Source organism: Coregonus lavaretus, assembly GCF_964263955.1.
Source record: "Coregonus lavaretus genome assembly, chromosome: 1".
Classification (NCBI taxonomy): Eukaryota; Metazoa; Chordata; class Actinopteri; order Salmoniformes; family Salmonidae; genus Coregonus; species Coregonus lavaretus.
In genome coordinates, this window is record NC_139988.1 from 44,246,062 (window position 1) to 44,263,402 (window position 17,341).

Sequence of the window (17,341 nt, forward strand, 5' to 3'; positions counted from 1 at the left end):
AAGATTAATTTCTCTCCTGAAAAATGAACCTCACACATGTATCTGCCCCGTGCTCATCAACACAGGCCCAATAGTTCCTTGCTATGTCATCTTGCATAATTGACTTTACCGTTATCACCAGTTCCGTTTTTACATTTATCATGGGTTTGTTTAATTCCCCATCGGTGTACTGCGTCCATCCCATTCTCATAGTATGTTCCCCAGGTATGTTTAAACACCTTTGCCCAAGGACATGAGCGTTACCCAGTGCAAATGTATTTACCATACCTTCTAGGACCTAACTTTCTTGTACACGCCCCCTTCTTAACCAAAGCCCCCAAAACCTCCTATCTCTTCATGGGAGAAGTCGAATGGTATCTTGAATACCCCATCTTGTCCTAAACTGACTTTAACTATAAAATAACAATTCCCCCAATAGTCTTTCTTGGTTTCAGTATTTCTACGAGATCGAATCAGTGCCTTGGTATTATTTTGTTAATCATTTCCCTGTTTAGGTTGACCTGGATTAATCCATAATATGGTTAACATGATGATGCAGCTCAGAGTCCCCCAAAATCCCCAAAACCGCCATCCCAATTCTGTCCCTGACTCACCTGCCTGGTACTTCCCCATACCCACACCTCTATAAACACCCCACAGTGATGAAAGGTCGGGGTAGGGTTTCTTCGTTAACAGAGTTTACCCCCGAACCCTAGTGGGTCAGTTCTTCTCTTTAAGTCTGTGTGTGTTCAACTGTGTTGGTATGTGGGCCTACCTTTTTGCAGTGGGTAACGTGGACCCAAGTGGCTCTCTCAGCTATTTTTATAGCGAAGGCAGTTACTTGTGTTGTAATATTTTAGAGGGCGAAAAGGCTTGGACCCCAGGTCATTGCTGATTGCGCCTATATTTATTATTATTTTGACGGCCTCCAAGTTTTAAAAAATGTTTTGAAAACTGACTTCAGGTGCTTGAGGGACCTAGTTCTGGATTAAACCTCATAGGAAGACATTTTATCATGTGGATATTTTATTTTGGTATCTCTGTTTAACTAAATACTCTGTGTTTGGCAGGAGAGAGACCAGGCTCTCGCTCTGACAGCGGGAGGAGTCCTTCAGAGGATCAAGACCCAGAGACATCCAAACCAGCAAGACCACACCACTGCTCCCACTGTGGAAAGAGTTTTACTAAGCTACGGAACCTTAAAGAGCATGAGAGGACGCACACAGGAGAAAAGCCTTTCCATTGTTCCCAGTGTGGAAAGAGTTTTACCCGGTTAAGGGCCCTGAATGGGCATGACAGGACACACACAGGAGGGGAAAAGACCTACCACTGCTCTCAGTGTGGAAAGAGTTTTACTACATTTGGGAGCCTGAAAATACATAAAGACATACACTCCAGAGAGAAGCCATACCCATGCTCCCAATAAGGAATTACTTTTACCTGGTTAGGGAGCCTGAAAATGCATGAGAGGACACACATACAGTGAGGGAAAAAAGTATTTGATCCCCTGCTGATTTTGTACGTTTTTCCACTGACAAAGACATGATTAGTCTATAATTTTAATGGTAGGTTTATTTGAACAGTAAGAGACAGAATAACAACAAAAAAATCCTGAAAAACGCATGTAAAAAATGTTATAAATTGATTTGCATTTTAATGAGGGAAAAAAGTATTTGACCCCTCTACAAAACATGACTTAGTACTTGGTGGCAAAACCCTTGTTGGCAATCAGAGGTCAGACGTTTCTTGTAGTTGGCCACCAGGTTTGCACACATCTCAGGAGGGATTTTGTCCCACTCCTCTTTGCAGATCTTCTCCAAGTCATTATGGTTTCGAGGCTGATGTTTGGCAACTCGAACCTTCAGCTCCCTCCACAGATTTTCTATGGGATTAAGGTCTGGAGACTGGCTAGGCCACTCCAGGACCTTAATGTGCTTCTTCTTGAGCCACTCCTTTGTTGCCTTGGCCGTGTGTTTTGGGTCATTGTCATGCTGGAATACCCATCCACGACCCATTTTCAATGCCCTGGCTGAGGGAAGGAGGTTCTCACCCAAGATTTGATGGTACATGGCCCGTCCATCATCCCTTTGATGCGGTGAAGTTGTCCTGTCCCCTTAGCAGAAAAACACCCCCAAAGCATAATGTTTCCACCTCCATGTTTGACGGTGGGGATGGTGTTCTTGGGGTCATAGGCAGCATTCCTCCTCCTCCAAACACGGCGAGTTGAGTTGATGCCAAAGAGCTTGATTTTGGTCTCATCTGACCACAACACTTTCACCCAGTTCTCCTCTGAATCATTCAGATGTTCATTGGCAAACTTCAAACGGGCATTTATATGTGCTTTCTTGAGCAGGGAGACCTTACGGGCACTGCAGGATTTCAGTCCTTCACGGCGTAGTGTGTTACCAATTGTTTTCTTGGTGACTATGGTCCCAGCTGCCTTGAGATCATTGACAAGATCCTCCTGTGTAGTTCTGGGCTGATTCCTCACCGTTCTCATGATCATTGCAACTCCACGAGGTGAGATCTTGCATGGAGCCCCAGGCCGAGGGAGATTGACAGTCTTTTGTGTTTCTTCCATTTGCGAATAATCGCACCAACTGTTGTCACCTTCGCACCAAGCTGCTTGGCGATGGTCTTGTAGCCCATTCCAGCCTTGTGTAGGTCTACAATCTTGTCCCTGACATCCTTGGAGAGCTCTTTGGTCTTGGCCATGGTGGATAGTTTGGAATCTGATTGATTGCTTCTGTGGACAGGTGTCTTTTATACAGGTAACAAGCTGAGATTAGGAGCACTCCCTTTTAGAGTGTGCTCCTAATCTCAGCTCGTTACCTGTATAAAAGACACCTGGGATCCAGAAATCTTTCTGATTGAGAGGGGGTCAAATACTTATTTCCCTCATTAAAATGCAAATCAATGTATACAATTTTTGACATGCGTTTTTCTGGATTTTGTTGTTGTTATTCTGTCTCTCACTGTTCAAATAAACCTATCATTAAAATTATAGACTGATCATTTCTTTGTCAGTGGGCAAACGTACAAAATCAGCAGGGGATCAAATACTTTTTTCCCTCACTGTACATTGTTCCCACTGTTGAAAGAGTTTTACCTGGTTAGGGGGCCTAAATGAGCACGAGAGAATACACAGCGGAGTGACGCCTTACCACTGTTCCCATTGTAAAAATAGTTTTAGGTGGTTAGGGTCCCTAAAAATGCACGAGAGGACACACAAAAGAAAAGCCCTACCAACATAAAAAAAATACACAACATATTTAACAAGTCAGAGGACCTGCAATCACATGAGAGAATAGAGAGGCTGTGTTCTGACTTATGTTTTTGACTGAGAATTTGTGTTTTTGTTTATGCCACATGAAATCAAATTGTATGTATGAAAGCTTACTGAAAAATAGGTCTGCTGCACTGGTGTACCCGACACCCCTGCAGCCGCCGCAAGAAGGGGGGTCCACGAGCTCTGGGGCCATGCTCCTGTCATCGATGTCTATTTATTTATTTATTTATTTTTTAATAAATCAATGACAGTAGTCCTCCAAAAAGTTATTCATAAACGTTTTTAATTTCCACATGTATTTGGGCTTCAGGAATATGACTGAAAAAGTTAAAAAGAAAAAAGAAAGTATAATGGGATATCAGTGAACAAATGCCGTGGTCAAGGCTAAGACGGCACCTGTGCAAAGAGTGGAGCTTACTCAGGTGTTTTAAAGCGCATATCAGACCGAGAACCTAATGCTTATTAAGGTAGTTCTTTATGAGTTTTAGTTTAGAAAACAATCTCTCCGCGGAAGCCACAGTTGCAGGGATGGTAAAAACAGCTTGATTACCGTAGCAACATCAGGGAAATTGGGCAGAAGGAAGTTGTGCTTCAAATACAGCAGTTATTTGATCATGTCTAAAATCAGATTAAATCTTTTGAATGTTTTGTTTTGAACTATGATATACTGAATACAAGTATGAACCATTAGATGTTCATTATATGAGTTGGATATTTTAAAATGTAAATTATTCAATAGATTAATAGAATGTGCATTTATTGATTCTAACCTTGAATGAAACCTCTTGAAATTAGTTGTTTTGTTGCATTGAGTTCATTTGTGTACTAGTCATCAAGATAAAGGTGTATGAACGTGATGTCATTGTTCTGATAACAACATAGTAAGTTGTTGACATGAAAAACCTTCACTACCTCATGAATGTTCCCATCAGCATTATTCCACCATGTCAGAAAACACAGGTTCTGATTGTAAAAAAGGATTTGATTAACGAAAAATATTTTATCCTAATAAAAATTATATTCGTATTTTTTAACTGTGTTATTCAATAGTGTTATGTGAATTACTTAACAAACTATTTCAGTGTCTCTGTGTGTCTACCAAAAGGTTGTAAGTCTTTTGGGATTTAAGTAACGGACAGAGTCCCGGTCTGCATAGTCAGAGATATTTATTCATTGAGAATTCTGCCATCACAATTTCAGAGTCCGTCTTTTATACTCATACGTCATACAAAGATCCTTCCCCTCTGTAGGCGGGCTGTAGTTTTCCACTCTAAAACTGCTCTCCTGACCATCAGTTCACACACACACACACATATACACACATGCATACACACATACATACACACACACACTTTCTTATCATAGCCTACTCCCTGCATTCCTCAGTTATCGCCGTTCTCACAATATTCTGCACCATGTTTCATAACAGTTTCTCTCCTCCCTAAATTGGGAGGCCTCTTTATCTTGGTTTCTCAGTTGTCTGTAGACAGTTCTCCTTGTCCTTTGTCTGGCCTAACTCTTACTCACGTTGCTGAATAGTAGCTCAATGTCATAGTCTTTACTGGTCCTACACTCACACATTCTAACACATTCCACACAGTTTCAGGGTGTAATAATTAGTCATTAATAATTAATCTATCAATCCACCCTTTGACTAAATATTACACACATACAAAATATATGTTGTTATAGAAATGAATCACACACATTGAAGCATATAAGTTGGTTTGCATATAAAAACATAAAAAAATGTCTCATTCAATACAGGTTCATCAGGGTTACCCCATGATTAAAAGTGTAACGTTACTTTTTAGCAATGGTAACTAGTACATCATACTTAAAATGAGACTATAATACACAAAATATCATTACAATAACTTTTAAACTAGATATTTATAGTTCTAGGAAAACATCCAGTCTCAAACTATCTGAATCGTCGTCCTCCTCCACCAAGCCTGGTGGGTCATATTCTTCATTCCTTAGGTCGGAGTCCGGGATTGGGCCGTATCTCACCATCTGCTGTGATACTGCTCCAACGCCTTGCTCACCAATCCTCGGACACAGGGAATAAGACAACATCCACAAAGAACAAGCATACCCATAGACGCGATTGCCGCGCCTAAAATAGTTACAACAATAGTTTTCCATTTACCAAACATTTTATCAAAACAACCAGTCATTGATGTATTCACCCCCCAGTTCTCAGCCCATTCTTTACTTTATGCAGTGAGACCTGCCAGTGCTCTAGTTACTGTAACATCTGGGGCTGTATTGTTGGGGATAAACATACAACAATGACCTCCCACCATCTTGCAAATCCGCCCTTCTCTGCTAATAGCATTTCGAGAACCAAACTATTCTGCAGGTGATGAGTGGGGTGGCGGATAATTGGCCTGAGATGCTCTTCACTGCATCCCCTGTCTAATTAACAAACCTTTGTAGATGTAATTAATCCAGTAAACATTTTTATCAATTGTAACCCACCAGAAAAACGTTGTTGTAAACCCTTCTCCAATTTGATCTGTGATTCGCATTACTTTGGTATCTATAACATTGATAATCTCCGAGGTTCATGGTTAATTGGGGTGCCTTAGTATTATCCTTTTTAAGAGTGGTTATTTTAATATCAGAACAATTAGGTGAGGTTTGGTTTGATCCCAAATCTATCACATAAGAGAACATGGTCTGAGGCATAGGTGCAGTTACAAGGGTTGGCCTACCTGTTGAACAGGCATAACAATTAGTTTGACCCAACACCCTAGCTGTGTTGTTCATCCACCTTACCCAGAAGTTCTCATTTGAAATTCCTTCTACTTCTCCTTGGTTCATTTCCTGCAAGAGAACATATTCTACCCTTGGTGGTTTAGTGCTATTTAGGATTCCTTCTGAGGGCCTTCCAAAGGTTATTAGACTAGTTTTTTGGTACCTCTGGTGATAACATTAGATCTACCTGCTGTTCTGTCTCGGGGGTGGAAGATTCATTTCTCTCCTGAAAAATGAACCTCAAACATATATCTACCCCGAAATCATCAACACAGGCCCAATAGTTCCTTGCTATGTCATCTTGCATAATTGACTTTACCGTTATCACCAGTTCCGTTTTACATTTATCATGGGTTTGTTTAATTCCCCATCGGTGTACTGCGTCCATTCCATTCTCATAGTATGTTCCCCAGGTATGTTTAAACACCCTTGCCCAAGGACATGAGCGTTCCCCAGTGCAAATGTATTTACCATACCTTTTAGGACCTAACTTTCTTGTACACGCCCCCTTCTTACCAAAGCCCCCAAAACCTCCTATCTCTTCATGGGAGAAGTCGAATGGTATCTTGAATCCCCCATCTTGTCCTAAACTGACTTTAACTATTAAAATAATCATTCCCCCAATAGTCTTTCTTGGTTTCAGTATTTCTACGAGATCGAATCAGTGCATCATTTCTCTGTTTAGGTTGACCTGGATTAATCCATAATATGGTTAACATGATGATGCAGCTCAGAGTCCTCCAAAATCCCCAAAACTGCCATCCCAATCCTGTCCCTGACTCACCTGCCTGGTACTTCCCCATACCCACACCTCTATAAACACCCCACAGTGATGAAAGGTCGGGGTAGGGTTTCTTCGTTAACAGAGTTTACCCCTGAACCCTAATGGGTCAGTTCTTCTCTTTAACTCTGTGTGTGTTCAACGGTGTTGGTATGTGGGCCTACCTTTTTGCAGTGGGTAACGTGGACCCAAGTGGCTCTCTCAGCTATTCTTATAGCGAAGGCAGTTACCAATAGGACTTGGTATGGTCCCTCCCAGCGTGACTGCTTTCAATCCTTTTTCCTCAACGATTGGATCCACACCCAGTCTCCAGGTTATATACTATGAATCACCTTCTCCTTTAATTCTCCTGTAGGACACAAATTCTTAGACATACGGGTATGGTTAACGAACAATTTTCTCATGTGTTCTGTTAGTGTATTCTCTAGTTCTATGTATGTCTGGTCCTGCCAACTGTGGCATTCTGTAAGGTCTTCCAAACACTTTCTCAAAGGGGGATAACCCATCTTTATCTGGGGTTGCTCTAAATGTCTTCCCTTCACTTCGTGATAACTCTATAAAATCAATTTCCAATTGCTGGAAGGGGTACTTAGCCGGAGGATACTCACCCTGAGGTGCCCTTTGTCTGCCCTGGTGATTATTTTGAGCACAGATAACACATTTTGAACAAAAGTTTTTTTTTTTAATAATTAGTAATCCCATATGCAACAAAGTGTTGTCTAATCTGCTCTACCATCCATCCCTCCTCTTGACACATGTCACTGCCCATGTGTCAATATTACCACCTACCTAAACAATCACTTAGGTAATATTGGTAATTTATCATCCAATTGCCATCCTTTATTTATTGTTGAGACTGTCCCTTGCTTCTTTATTGCTCCTATCTTCCTGATCTCATTACTAAATAAATTATCTAGGTAATAGCTGTTTCGCATTAGATTGTGCCTTCCTCTGATTACTGCAGCTCATTGCATTAATTTAGTTTCAAATACCAACTTGTTGTTTATTAAAGCATAATAAAAATGAAATTTAAATGATAACATTTGATAATACCTCAATTTACTTCTATCCCGTAAAAGTAATCCAAGATTAGTACAATTGACTAGCAACAGGTATCCCTCATTCAGGGAAAGCTCTCTCTCTCTTCTGTTATTTTATGGTTCAAATCATATATATTATTACCAAATTATAATCTTCTTTACACTTTTCACAGTATTATAAATTACCCTCAACTTTGTAAAATAAACTATCTTAAAGTCCTTTTCTCATGCCTTTAGAATTACCAGTTTGGATGATTAATTAACACCAGAAAGTCAAAACAGAGTTCAGAGGCAATTGAAATCATTCAACGAACTATCCCATCCCATAGTATACTAAACATTACCATCATTCTAAATATTTAATAAATGTTACTTATCCCAAGTGTTCATTAAGTCCTCATGACATTTATTCTCATAAGAAATCATATATACCCTAAACTCAGTCAAAAATTCACTGTGTGTGTGCTCCTTTAAGACTTATCACCTTTGACCTGTTGAAAAACCCCTAAAATTGAAATAACAACCCTTTATAAATATCATACTAGGTGTGTTGTTTTTTATTTGAAAAACCCAATTGAAAAACAACAACCAAAAATAGTGTCACGCCCTAGCTCTGGGGACTCTTATATGTTGAGCCAGGGTGTGGATTTTCTATGTGTTATTTTCTATGTTTTGTTCTAGTTCATGTATTTCTATGTTGGCCAGGGTGGTTCCCAATCAGAGGCAGCTGTTGCTTGTTGTCTCTGATTGGGGACCATACTTAGGCAGCCTGTTTGGCACTGTTTATGGTGGGATCTTGTTCTGTATAGGTTTGTGTTGGTGAACCTTTAGACTTCACGTATCATTTTGTTGTTTTGTTATTGTGTAAAGTAGTCATTAAAAGATGTACGCCTATCACGCTGCGCCTTGGTCCGCTTCTTACGACGATCGTGACAAATTGCCAGGCCCCACTTAATTTGGTAGCTCACTTTTACGACGTAAATACTGCCTACCTCCATTAAACTGCTCCCCCTATCACTGGGCAACATTCCAATGAGATAAGCGAATCTCTTTCTCCTCGAAGAGAAATTATTCATTTTGTTAACCTTCAATTACCATCAGTAATCTAAAGATGGTAAGTACACACAAAACATGATACAGATATCCCCAGTCCTAACTCATCAATAATAATTTGTATCAATCTAATTCCTCATAACTAATCCATAAAACCACTCAAAATTCATTGAGTATACAATGATAATGTTTAATTGATTACCCTTCAGATCATATCCTCTTTAAATCTCACAATGATTATTGAACCCCTAAATCTGCTCCATGTGATCTCATCTCAAATGATCCATTATCAATTATTTGATCAACACCATAGGAAAATCTGTCTCCCCTTCTATTGTTCCTGTCGCCCCTGTAAATGTCATATTTCATTCATTAGCCAATACAATCACATTCTCCGTGTAAGTAAGACATTATATTTTATCCCAGGCATCCCCTTAACATAATGCTATAGGAGACTTCCATCAATTCTGGAAGACACTATATAATACCACGTTTCATTAAGTTCACTACACCTTCTAAAAATAATAAAATAATTGGTCATTTAGCAGACGCTCTTATCCAGAGCGACTTACAGGAGCAATTAGGGTTAAGTGCCTTGCTCAAGGGCACATCGACAGATTTTTCACCTAGTCGGCTCGGGGATTAGAACCAGCGACCTTTCGGTTACTGGCACAACGCTCTTAACCACTAAGCTACCTGCCGCCACCTTCTATTATAAACCTATAACCCCTTTTTATTAATTTAATAATCGCAACCTGTTGCATTGATGTTTTTAAAATATAAACCTATTGTTTAATAACTTCATACTTATAACCAATGTTTATTCAATTCATCATCCCAATAGTCACAACTATATCCCATTGTTCAACGTACCATAAACAGATTATCGTTTTAGAAATCACCAATTATTTTCATACACCACTGGTGTTACCCAACCTATACAATAAAGTAATAACCATTCGAATTTGTCAAAGAAATGCTTTTCATTCAGCTATTCAAACTTCTGCTCGATACAGTCAAGCAAGTACAACTCTTTTACCCGCGAACTAGAACCATAAATTATTTTATTTTTTTCTCAATTCAAATAATTGTCCCAACTTTATAGCAATTTTCAGTTCGCTATTCAATTTCTTTAACTGTTCTCTCTGATTAGGCCCTAATTAATAAAACAAATACTTGCTATCGTTGATAAGCATACATTTAATTGTATTCTTATCATTTGAATTATCTACTGTCTCTCACCCCCCCCCCCCCCCCCCCCCCGCCCTAATCATCTTCCTTCTTACGAAATCATGTCATTAGTACTTGTAACCACAACCCATTACTACTTAAAAACATATTTTCATAGACATAACTAGAATATTCATCTACTTAAGCTATCTAATTCAACCTTTCACATTTCTCAATCCACCTAGTAATCTAGGTCCATAGGCCCAATGCGAAAGCTTTACCCACTGTCCCTACCTAGGTTCGAACCAGGGACCTCCACAAAATCTGCGATCCTTTCAAAGCACGCCAAACAACTACTTCCATGTCGCACAGCCAGCCACGTCATCACTCCCGACTAGCCAGCCCTTTCATCCCAAACACTAAATCCCCTAGTAGCAAAAATAAAACACACTCTCAAACAGCGTTCTGCATTTACTTCTATCATCGGGTTTAAAAACTAACGTAACAACATTAACCATCCTCTATTGCTGTAGTAACGTCATGTTTGGTTCAGTTTATTTATTACGATGGTATGTCCATAATACTTCTCTATTCTCAGTAGTTTTTAACTCACCTCATTCGGCAACACAAAAACTCTCTCCCTGCACCTATTCCTGTTGAATAAGTGAGCCTTTCTATTTAACCTAAACCATGCTACAAATCTTCCATTCAACATCACCAAACCAAATACTCAGTAGTATCCGGTTACCACCCATACCAGCTGTTGAATTACACTCATAAATACAGATTTCACCTTATGCCATTGAAATGACAAATAAACCATAATAGTTCAATGGAACCCTATATTTGCTTTCTACTATATTATACATTACGTCTATAACCACATTAGTTATTGTCCGATTACCCATTAAACCTTATCACATTATCCAACAACTGTACAACCTTAGAAAACTCATATTCTCTACTTTCTCACCCATGACGTACGTCTACGTTTGGGTGAGCAAGTTCATACATATATAACTTTAGGAATTTATAGGTACCTTCCAAATAATCCCTTCGTGTTGTTTTTAGCCAATTCTTAATCGACACAAATCACTTCTTCAAACTTTTTACCCGTGGAACCAAAAAATAATAGACTGTCATTTCCCGGACACTGCTCTCACTACATCTCTCTGAGTCCATGCTCTGTATACTTATAAGGTATCAGGCTGGTTGTCTTCTCCTGCTCTGGGGTTTGGCAGGGCTATTAAGGGATAGGATTGCTCCATCTTACCCTTACCACTGCCAGCCCCATCTGACTCTTCTCCGTCTGTCTCCTCTACCTCTATTGCTGACTTTCCATCTATCTTTCTCATTACTTTCCTGTAAGTTACCTCAAATTTATAAAACCACTCTCGCTTTCCTGTGTTTAGGTATATTCCCAGTGGTTTGTTCAGCCTCGGGTCACTAGACCACACCCTACTTTCCCCGATCAATATCCTTATTACTCTACTTTTCAAAAATCCTCCAGTTGTGTTAACGTACTCTATTTTTCCCGTATCTGAACTTTTGTATCTGTTCTCTCTTTCCTTCCATATGTGTACCTCATATGTTATTATTCTTATGTTTGCTGCCACTGTATATTCCCCTATGTAACATCCCCTTATTTTGTATCTGTTTTTCTGTGGTTCTCTTTCTAATCTTCGGGGGGGGGGGCGAGATTATTCCCCTGCACTCTCCTTCTCCTCACTACGTACTCATCATCTGGATTTTCTCTCCATGCCTGGTCTGCCAAGTTTGGATATAACCTTTCTGCCCTCTGCTCTGGGGGAGGCACTGAGACCTCAACCTTCACTTCTCTTTCACTCTCACTCACTTCTCTTTTCTTCCTACCTTCTTCCAGCTTTCTAGCTTCTACTAGCCACCTCTTCTATATAACAAGTCAATATAACAAGTAATTCAAAACTTCACACCACAACACCTGGAATCACCCCTCCCTGTATAGGTATTCTTGACTAGTCCCCCAGAATTATCTCCTACTCTACGGAGGTATTTATCCCCACAATGTAATCTTGACAATTCCTGACAGTCTCATACAACAGGAATGGGTTCTCCTTCTTCTCCATACAACCACCTGGAACCACCCCTTCCTGTATATGTAGTCTTGACTAGTCCCCCAGAATTATCTCATACTCTACGGAGGAATTTATACCCACAATGTAATCTTGATCATTCCTGACAGTCTCATACAACAGAAATGGGTTCTCCCTCCTCTATACAACCACCTGGAATTATTCATAGATGTGACTTTTGAGCAAATATTAGGTCTTACACGTATACAACCTTACATTATTATTGGTCAACACCATCGGTAACCTGGAGTTTGTAAGGCTCCAGAACGGATAGAGTTACAGCAAAATCTACAGTTGTTTGTGACTTTTGACTTTACTAATATTATATTTCTCACACATGCTATTTTAATTCCTTCTGGTGTACAACTCAAAAATCCCTTCTCTTCCCTGTATTTATTTAACCCCAGGTTCTCTGAATACAGGGTAGTTTATTTTGGTAATGGCCTATTACCGTGAATCGTTACGGATCCACCCTGAGCAATCCCAGACTGCCCCAATTAATGAATAAAGACTACTGACCTTATCCTTGCAGCCGAGATTCAATGTAGGTTTGGATTCCGTCACCATCTCTGTCATTAATCAGGTGTCCTCTGGCCTGTCTTAACCCTTAATGTCAAAGGGCAGGACTTTCTCTTTACGAATGTATCATTCGCCCGTCGACGGTTTTCAGAGTTACCTGGAATGACAGAAGCAGGTATTGGAGCCGGCTCAGAAGGACCAAGCTGTTATGTGAATTATTTAACAAACTATTTCAGTGTCTCTGTGCGTCTCCCAAAAGGTTGAAAGTCTTTTGGGATTTAAGTAACGGACAGAGTCCCAGTCTGCATAGTCAGAGATATTTATTCATTGAGAATTCTGCCATCACAATTTCAGAGTCCATCTTTTATACTCATACGTCATACAAAGATCCTTCCCCTCTGTAGGCGGGCTGTAGTTTTCCACTCTAAAACTGCTCTCCTGACCATCAGTTCACATATACACACATGCATACACACATACATACACACACACACTTTCATATAATAGCCTACTCCCTGCATTCCTCAGTTATCGCCGTTCTCACAATATTCTGCACCATGTTTCATAACAGTTTCTCTCCTCCCTAAATTGGGAGGCCTCTTTATCTTGGTTTCTCAGTTGTCTGTAGACAGTTCTCCTTGTCCTTTGTCTGGCCTAACTCTTACTCACATTGCTGAATAGTAGCTCAATGTCATAGTCTTTACTGGTCCTACACTCACACATTCTAACACATTCCACACAGTTTCAGGGTGTAATAATTAGTCATTAATAATTAATCTATCAAATAATCACTAGTGGACGTTCATTATATACAGTGGGGGAAAAAAGTATTTAGTCAGCCACCAATTGTGCAAGTTCTCCCACTTAAAAAGATGAGAGAGGCCTGTAATTCTCATCATAGGTACACGTCAACTATGACAGACAAAATGAGGAAAAAAAATCCAGAAAATCACATTGTAGGATTTTTTATAAATTTATTTGCAAATTATGGTGGAAAATAAGTATTTGGTCAATAACAAAAGTTTCTCAATACTTTGTTATATACCCTTTGTTGGCAATGACACAGGTCAAACGTTTTCTGTAAGTCTTCACAAGGTTTTCACACACTGTTGCTGGTATTTTGGCCCATTCCTCCATGCAGATCTCCTCTAGAGCAGTGATGTTTTGGGGCTGTCGCTGGGCAACACGGACTTTCAACTCCCTCCAAAGATTTTCTATGGGGTTGAGATCTGGAGACTGGCTAGGCCACTCCAGGACCTTGAATTGCTTCTTACGAAGCCACTCCTTCGTTGCCCGGGCGGTGTGTTTGGGATCATTGTCATGCTGAAAGACCCATCCACGTTTCATCTTCAATGCCCTTGCTGATGGAAGGAGGTTTTCACTCAAAATCTCACGATACATGGCCCCATTCATTCTTTCCTTTACACGGATCAGTCGTCCTGGTCCCTTTGCAGAAAAACAGCCCCAAAGCATGATGTTTCCACCCCCATGCTTCACAGTAGGTATGGTGTTCTTTGGATGCAACTCAGCATTCTTTGTCCTCCAAACACGACGAGTTGAGTTTTTACCAAAAAGTTATATTTTGGTTTCATCTGACCATATGACATTCTCCCAATCCTCTTCTGGATCATCCAAATGCACTCTAGCAAACTTCAGACGGGCCTGGACATGTACTGGCTTAAGCAGGGGGACACGTCTGGCACTGCAGGATTTGAGTCCCTGGCGGCGTAGTGTGTTACTGATGGTAGGCTTTGTTACTTTGGTCCCAGCTCTCTGCGGGTCATTCACTAGATCCCCCCGTGTGGTTCTGGGATTTTTGCTCACCGTTCTTGTGATCATTTTGACCCCACGGGGTGAGATCTTGCGTGGAGCCCCAGATCGAGGGAGATTATCAGTGGTCTTGTATGTCTTCCATTTCCTAATAATTGCTCCCACAGTTGATTTCTTCAAACCAAGCTGCTTACCTATTGCAGATTCAGTCTTCCCAGCCTGGTGCAGGTCTACAATTTTGTTTCTGTTGTCCTTTGACAGCTCTTTGGTCTTGGCCATAGTGGAGTTTGGAGTGTGACTGTTTGAGGTTGTGGACAGGTGTCTTTTATACTGATAACAAGTTCAAACAGGTGCCATTAATACAGGTAACGAGTGGAGGACAGAGGAGCCTCTTAAAGAAGAAGTTACAGGTCTGTGAGAGCCAGAAAACTTGCTTGTTTGTAGGTGACCAAATACTTATTTTCCACCATAATTTGCAAATACATTCATTAAAAATCCTACAATGTGATTTTCTGGAATTATTTTTCTCAATTTGTCTGTCATAGTTGATGTGTACCTATGATGAAAATTACAGGCCTCTCTCATCTTTTTAAGTGGGAGAACTTGCACAATTGGTGGCTGACTAAATACTTTTTTTCCCCACTGTACATCTATGTATTTTTACACCATGTAGGAGCAGTATAGACCTCTAGCTGCTTATTTTGACTGAATTCCTAAATGCAGATGTGCAGTGGTATAGGATGTTTTAAATTCTCACTCATTTAAAATCTAATTCAAATTTCCATATAATTATATTCTTTAATGAGATAAAACGATGCTGCAGCCACCTTGGTAGCTTGCATAGCTAAAACACTGAAGCTCTTTCAACGCTTTGAGTGAATATTAGCCACTGCGTTTAAACAGACTGCTGTCGTCTCATGTCTTAGAGCTTAGGGCAAAAAAAACGCAATAATATCAAAGATTTGACTGAGTTACAGTTCATATAAGGAAATCAGTCAATTGAAATAAATTAATTAGGCCCTAATCTATGGATTTCACATGACTGGGAATACAGATATGCATCTGTTGGTCAGATACCTTAAAAAAATAAAGTAGGGGCTTGGATCAGAAAACCAGTCAGTATCTGGTGTGACCACCATTTGCCTCATGCAGCGCGACACATCTGCTTCGCATAGAGTTGATCAGGCTGTTGATTGTGGCCTGTGGAATGTTGTCCCACTCCTCTTCAATGGCTGTGCAAAGCTGCTGGATATTGGCGGGAACTGTAACACGCTGTCGTACACGTCGATCCAGAGCGTCCCAAACATGCTCAATGGGTGACATGTCTGGTGAGTATGCAGCCATGGAAGAACTGGGATATTTTCAGCTTCCAGGAATTGTGTACAGGTCTTTGCGACATGGGGCTGTGCATTATCTTGCTGAAACATAAGGTATTGGCGGCGGATGAATGGAACGACAATGGGCCTCAGGATCTTGTCACGGTATCTCTGTGCATTCAAATTGCCATCGATAAAATGCAATTGTGTTCATTGTCCATAGCTTATGCCTGCCCATACCATAACCTCACTGCCACCATGGGGCACTCTATTCACAACACGCTGTCACGCAATACACGCTGTCAGCCATCTGCCCGGTACAGTTGAAACCGGGATTCATCCGTGAAGAGCACACTTCTCTAGCGTGCCAGTGGCCATCGAAGGTGAGCATTTGCCCACTGAAGTTGGTTACGATGCCAAACTGCAGTCAGGTCAAGACCCTGGTGAGGACGACGAGCACACAGATGATCTTCCCTGAGACGGTTTCTAACAGTTTGTGCAGAATTTCTTTGGTTGTCAAACCCACAGTTTCTTCAGCTGTCCGGGTGGCTGGTCTCAGATGATCCCGCAGGTGAAGAAGCCGGATGTGGAGGTCCTGGGCTAGCGTGACTACACATGATCTGCGGTTGTGAGGCCGGTTGGACGTACTCCTAAATTCTCTAAAACAATGTTGGAGGCAGCTTATGGTAGAGAAATGAACATTAAATTATCTGGCAACAGCTCTGGTGGACGTTCCTGCAGTCAGCAGGCCAATTGCATGCACTCTGAAAACTTGAGACATCTGTGGCATTGTGTTGTGTGACATAACTGCACATTGTAGAGTGGCCTTTTATTGTCTCCAGCACAAGGTGCACCTGTGTAATGATCATTCTGTTTAATCAGCTTCTTGATATGCCACACCTGTCAGGTGGATGGATTATATTGGCAATTGAGAAATACTCACTAACATGGATGTAAACATATTTGTCCACAAAATCTGAAAGAAATAAGCTTTTAGTGCATATGGAACATTTCTGGGATCTTTTATTTCAGCTCATGAAACATGGGACCAACACTTTACACTTTTTGTTTGTTTTTGTTCAGTATGTAAGCATATTTTCATATTGGAAATCTTCAGATAACATGTTCAACATAACTGTAATGAGTTTGTGTCATTTAGACATGTTGTTCAAGTGTTATGACCGAGCAAATTATTGTTTTAATTCAAAGTGAATGAAGTCAGCCTAGCTGGATAGTTTTTTATGTTTATGAGACAAAATGTTGGCACAATGATTTTGGTTTCAATATGAATGTTTTTAGCATCTAATGGTTTTGTTTGCAGGAACGAAAGCTCACATTATTTGTATTTTATGTGTACATTTGAGACATTATATAGTTATATTTTATGGGATTTGTTCGTTAACTGTCGAATGCTAACATCTAACTAACTTAGTTAGCCTGATATTTCACGCAAGCTATTTTTAGCTTCTGTTATTAGCTGTCAATGTGTTTTTGTTACATTGAATATACACATGCCTCTTTTATAATTCATTTTACTGTTAGCCTGTGTG

At 40.3% G+C, this 17,341-nt stretch overlaps 1 protein-coding gene across 1 annotated transcript in view; it reads left to right on the forward strand.

Moving 5' to 3' along the window:
• The window catches only part of LOC311133214 (interferon regulatory factor 9-like), a gene marked incomplete at its 3' end in the record, with an annotated part of 53,533 nt that overhangs the window by 31,725 nt on the left and 4,467 nt on the right, over window positions 1–17,341 (forward strand). Inside the window, exon 5 of the mRNA XM_084166702.1 lies at window positions 1,050–1,123. Within this exon, the coding sequence (XP_084022828.1) occupies window positions 1,050–1,123 (74 nt within the window). The remainder of the gene's footprint in view (window positions 1–1,049; window positions 1,124–17,341) is intronic.